The sequence below is a fragment of the Ipomoea triloba genome, chromosome 2, assembly GCF_003576645.1.
Source record: "Ipomoea triloba cultivar NCNSP0323 chromosome 2, ASM357664v1".
NCBI lineage: Eukaryota > Viridiplantae > Streptophyta > Magnoliopsida > Solanales > Convolvulaceae > Ipomoea > Ipomoea triloba.
In genome coordinates this window covers 12,801,848-12,806,641 of record NC_044917.1, presented here as the reverse complement: position 1 = coordinate 12,806,641, position 4,794 = coordinate 12,801,848, and the positions used below count along the sequence as shown (strand labels likewise).

Genomic DNA, 4,794 nt, shown 5'->3' with positions numbered 1-4,794 from the left:
ACACATGAATAGACGTACATCATGTACTTTCTTTTTCCTCATTTAAGTTTTTCTAAGAATGTTTTCAACCAATGCATGACTATGATGTCATAATTATATTCTTCAGGGTCACACTTGCGTGAGACCGTCTCACGGATCCTTATTCTTGAGACGGGTCGGGTCGGGTCAAAGCATCATGCAAATGTCATACTTATATGTGCAAATTTCATACTTATATGCTCAAATATAACACTAATCAAGAATACAATTTTTGTTACTTATAAGAAAAAATGTAATACATTTTTAATAATAAGTAATGTTGACAAGTGCCCCTTACTTATAAGGGCAAATATAATACTTTTGAGGAAAAAAGTAATACTTTTAAATCGAAATGTAAAAGTATTGTATTTTCCCTTAAAAGTAGTACATTTACTCTTATAAGTAACAAAAAATGTATTCCTGATTAGTATTACATTTGAGCATATAAGTATGACATTTGTGCATATAAGTGTTACATTTGCATATTGACCCGACCCGACCCGACCCGTCTCATGGTGAGACGGTCTCACACAAGTTTTTGCCTATTCTTCGTAATGTTTAAGGGAAATGGTGTAAATAAATAAATGTAAATATTACTATTGAACTTATATTATTATAATTATACATGACTTACATGTTTGTACATATTGGATTAAAGAATGAATAATAAAGAACTTATATTACCATGTATATTACATTTTTGAATGAGAACAATACAAGAATTCATGCAAAGAAACTCCTAAATTTATAACACACTTTACCTTTGTCACTCTAAATCCTACCCCTCAATTATAACAAAAAATTATGACACCTTTTCACATTAAATGAATGCATCAAAATGAAGCTAAGGACCAGAAGATGATCCTCGACTAGAATTCCTAGTACTAGTGGGTGAAATCCTAAGCAAAACATCAAGAACCTCCTTCATATTTGGGCGATAATGCGGCGTCTCCGCCGTGCACCAAATCCCAATCCTCAACAGCTCGCACATTTGCTCCGCCCCCTCGGCCAGCCCCGACACTAAGAGAGCCACGGGCGGCGATGCTCGGCTAAATCCGTGCCGGCCATCGCCCATCACCCTCCGCGCCCATTCTAGCAAGCACTCTTCCCCTCCGTCCACGGCCCGTCTCGCCGTGGCCAGCTCCATGGCCAGCACGCCGTAGCTATACACGTCCCCTTTCGTCGTGGCTTTCCACGTCTGCCCATACTCTGGTGCCACATATCCGATGGTCCCTGCCACGACTGTACTAATATGGGTCTTGGCCACGTCCATGACTCTAGCCAGGCCAAAATCCGTAACCCGTGCCCGACCCACCTTATCCAGGAGCACGTTGCTCGCTTTCACGTCTCTATGAATAATCCCAGGGTAACACTCGTGGTGCAAAAACACCAAGGCCCGTGCTATATCTATTGCAATGTTTAGACGGTTTTGCCATGGCAATGAAACCCTATCTGTTATGACATTGTCTAAACTCCCACCTTCCATGTACTGATAAACCAGCAATTTCTCAGCCCCATCAAGGCACCATCCATAGAGCATGACGAGATTAGGGTGAGGCCATCCCAAACCGCCATTTCCACTTAAAACTTCCATTTCTGCCCTGAATTCTCTTTCCCCTTCAACGCCTTCTCTCTGGAGCTTCTTCACCGCCACTTCTCTCCCGTCCGGCAACACTCCTCGGTACACCGTCCCGCACCCGCCCCGACCAATAATCCTGTCGTCCGAGAAACCCTTGGTCGCTTTTAAGATATCGGAGTGGGTGAACGATGTTTTTCCCAACCGGATAACCTTAACATCATCGTCTGATATCCATGGCGATGATGAGGTGGAGGCCTCCAACAAGTACCCCGGAGAATCCCTTGGCAGTTTCACGGATAGGCAGAAGATAAATATAAGAATCCCACAAACCAGAGAAGCAGACACTAGTGCTGCAAACACGAAAACCGTGCCGGTTTTCGTTGGCTTCTTAGGCTTTTCTGGCGTGGGTTTATTGTTTATTGAGGTGTTGATGAAGGAAGGAAGGCGCAGCAAAGGGTCTCCGAGGAAGGACCATTTGTCGAAGGTTGCTATTTGGCCGGTTTCCGGGATTTCCCCGGAGATGTCCGGGTTGTAAGAGATGTTGAACTTGTTGAGATCGGTTAAGTTGTTGAGGGTAGTAGGGAATGCGCCATTGAAAGAGTTGTAAGATAAATCAAGATTCTGGAGGCACTTGATGTTCCCGATTTGTGGCGGAATTTTCCCTGAGAATTTGTTGTGGGTCAGGTTGAGGACTATTAATGGCATTCCTCCCATCGGTGCTGGCAAATTTCCATGGAAATTGTTGTTCCCGAGATGGAGCATACTGAAATTCCTCATTTTTCCGATCTCAGATGGTACCAAACCGGACAATTTGTTCCCGGAGAGTTGTACATAGCCTGTTATTTGATAGGTACGGATAGTAGAGCCAAGTTCACAAACTGGGAAAATTCCAGCCCCTTTAAGCAGCAGGTCCCAAAGGTTTCTGCAATTTTTTCTGGTTAGCAGGGGATATACAAAGCTGAAAGGGGGATAATCAGCAAATATCCATCTCTTCATGGCCAGGCACTCCCCGGATCCGGGCGTGATCTTGTCTTTTGCCCGGTTTAACAGGAACGTTGGCATTGGGTTGGCTCCGATGTTTGCTAGCTCGGGAGGGATTGGACCAGAAAGCTTGTTACTCGCGAGGTTTAGCCATAATAAGCTGCTGCAGTTGCCTAATTCGGGTGGGATTTCGCCCGTGAGGGAGTTGTTTGCCAGCATTAGCCACAGGAGTGAGGTTAGCTTTCCTAGGCTTGGAGGTATGGGTCCGGTTAGGGCGTTGGACGAGAGATCGAGCGCTTGAAGGCCCGGGAAATTCCCATATTCGGAAGGTATGGGGCCTGTGAATTGGCTGAAAGCAAGAACCAGGAACTTCAAATTGGTCATTTTGGAGATCTCAACAGGCAATGGAGCAGAGAAATTGTTGTAGCTCAAGTCTAACCGTGAAAGGTTCACGAGCTTCGTGATTCCGGATGTGACAATCCCTCCAGTGTAGCCATTTCCATGTAACAGAAGGAACCGGACCTGCGTAAATTCCCCGAAAATCTCTTGAATTTCACCCCCAAAGCTGTTGTTGCTTAGGTCCAGAAACACTAAATTGGGCAGGCTGGTTAAAGTGTTTGGAATTTGTCTCAAAAACTTGTTGCTTCCTAAGTACAATCCCTCAAGGCTCTCAAGTGACCCAATTTCCTTGGGAATTGGCCCTGAAAAGTTGTTACCAGACAGATTTATCATCCTTAGATCCCTACAATTGGACATCTCCTTAGGCAATCCGCCAAAGAATTTATTCTCAGACAAATCCAGAGATTCCAGGCTGCAACTTTGGTTGAAAACCCACCAGGCCAACCTGCCAGACATATTGTTTTGAGCCACTGAAAGCTCTTTCACCTTATCAAACCCCAATAACAACAAATCCCCACTCAAACTATTCAAGCTCAGATCAACATACCTAAGATTCCCACATTTTTCCAGGGCATTTCCCATCTCTCCAGTGAAGTTATTGCCGGAAATATTCGCCACCACCAAATTGTCACACCTTCCGGGGAAAGCCAGCCGGGCATCCCCACGAAACCGGTTCAACGACACGTCTAGAACCTTCAAGCTCTCCAGCCCACTCAAATGGAGCTCCCCATCAATGATGTTATGTGACAGGTTCAAGAATCTTAAGCTGTGGCACTTTCCCAGGTCCTCCGGGATGACCCCGCCTATGGTGTTGCTGGACAGGTCCAGATAGGTTAAGTTGGTTAAGGCGGAGAAGTTGTGGAACATGTTTCCGGTCAGGTAGTCCCCGGAGAGGTTTAGTCCGGTGACTCGCCCCCCGGAGCAGAAAACTCCGGGCCAATTGCAGGGTGACAAATCTGTTGAATTCCATTTTGTGTATCTTGATCCTCTGTTAATAGCACTCTGATTCTGAATAAATGATTTCAGGTTCATCAAAACATCCTTGTCTGTCTCCAAGGAATCTCCACTCACAAGCCCCCCTATGATTTTCCAAAAATATTTTTTTAAAAAAATGTCAGTCCAATAGATTCCTTCAAGTCAACTCAACACAATCTTCCTCAAAAAACTCAAAAATCATAACAGAAAAATCAGTAAAAGTACCTGTAAGGGCTGTGACAATCAAGAAAAAGAAACTGAAAACTGGGGCGAGACAAAGATTTTCTACAGTTTTCTGTTGTGACATGATCTGTATAAACCACCCGCCAATCTGCTCTTTAATTTCGGGTTGTTCTTGAGTTTCGTCTGGGTTAAGGTAGCATGATTTGAGAATGTTAAGAGAAAAACATAAAAATGGAGAAGAATATTATGAGAAAGGAGAAGTGGGAAACTAGGAAAATGTGGATGAATTTCAGATGGCCTGCAATATGGACCAAAACCAGACGGAAGAAATATGCACGTACCTACTAATATTATAAGACTTGTGGTTTTTTACCCGTTTCACTTACTAATGGCTCTCGATAGAATTTATTTTAGAGCGCCTTTAAGCTACGAATAATATAAGCTCTGTTTTGTAAAATATGAGAGTTTAAAATAATAGTTTATTTTGAAACGGTTCAAAATAAGTTCTTGACTTTTTATTTTTATTAATTTACAAAAGTGACATAATTTACTAGAGGTAGTAATAGGTCGGTTCAAGGTCAAAATCACACCTGAATCGGCCGAATTGAAAAAAAAAAAAGGGCATAGGTTTCACCGGGCCCGCCCGAACCAGAACCGGC

General features: G+C 43.6%; 1 protein-coding gene across 2 annotated transcripts; it reads right to left on the bottom strand.

Moving 5' to 3' along the window:
• Positions 1-670: 670 nt before the first annotated feature.
• LOC116010320 (probable LRR receptor-like serine/threonine-protein kinase At1g74360) lies at positions 671-4,456 on the bottom strand. Of its 2 annotated transcripts, XM_031249674.1 has the most exons (3): positions 4,178-4,456; positions 3,525-4,056; positions 671-3,422 (listed from the first exon to the last, which is right to left on the bottom strand). In XM_031249674.1, the coding sequence occupies exons 1-3, from the start codon at positions 4,257-4,259 to the stop codon at positions 863-865; spliced, it is 3,174 nt and encodes a 1,057-aa protein (XP_031105534.1). In that variant the 5' UTR covers positions 4,260-4,456; the 3' UTR covers positions 671-862. The 2 variants fall into 2 exon arrangements, with proteins under 2 accessions (XP_031105534.1, XP_031105533.1); XM_031249673.1 differs by having other exon boundaries at positions 671-4,056.
• Positions 4,457-4,794: the final 338 nt, after the last annotated feature.

What these genes read in the sequence shown, in the direction of transcription:
- LOC116010320 (XM_031249673.1), bottom strand. Translation starts at nt 4,259, where the DNA reads ATGTCACAACAGAAAACTGTAGAAAATCTTTGTCTCGCCCCAGTTTTC. An exon ending in GATTGTCACAGCCCTTACAG is followed by an intron (nt 4,057 to 4,177) that starts GTACTTTTACTG and finishes GGAAAATCATAG; the next exon opens with GGGGGCTTGTGAGTGGAGAT.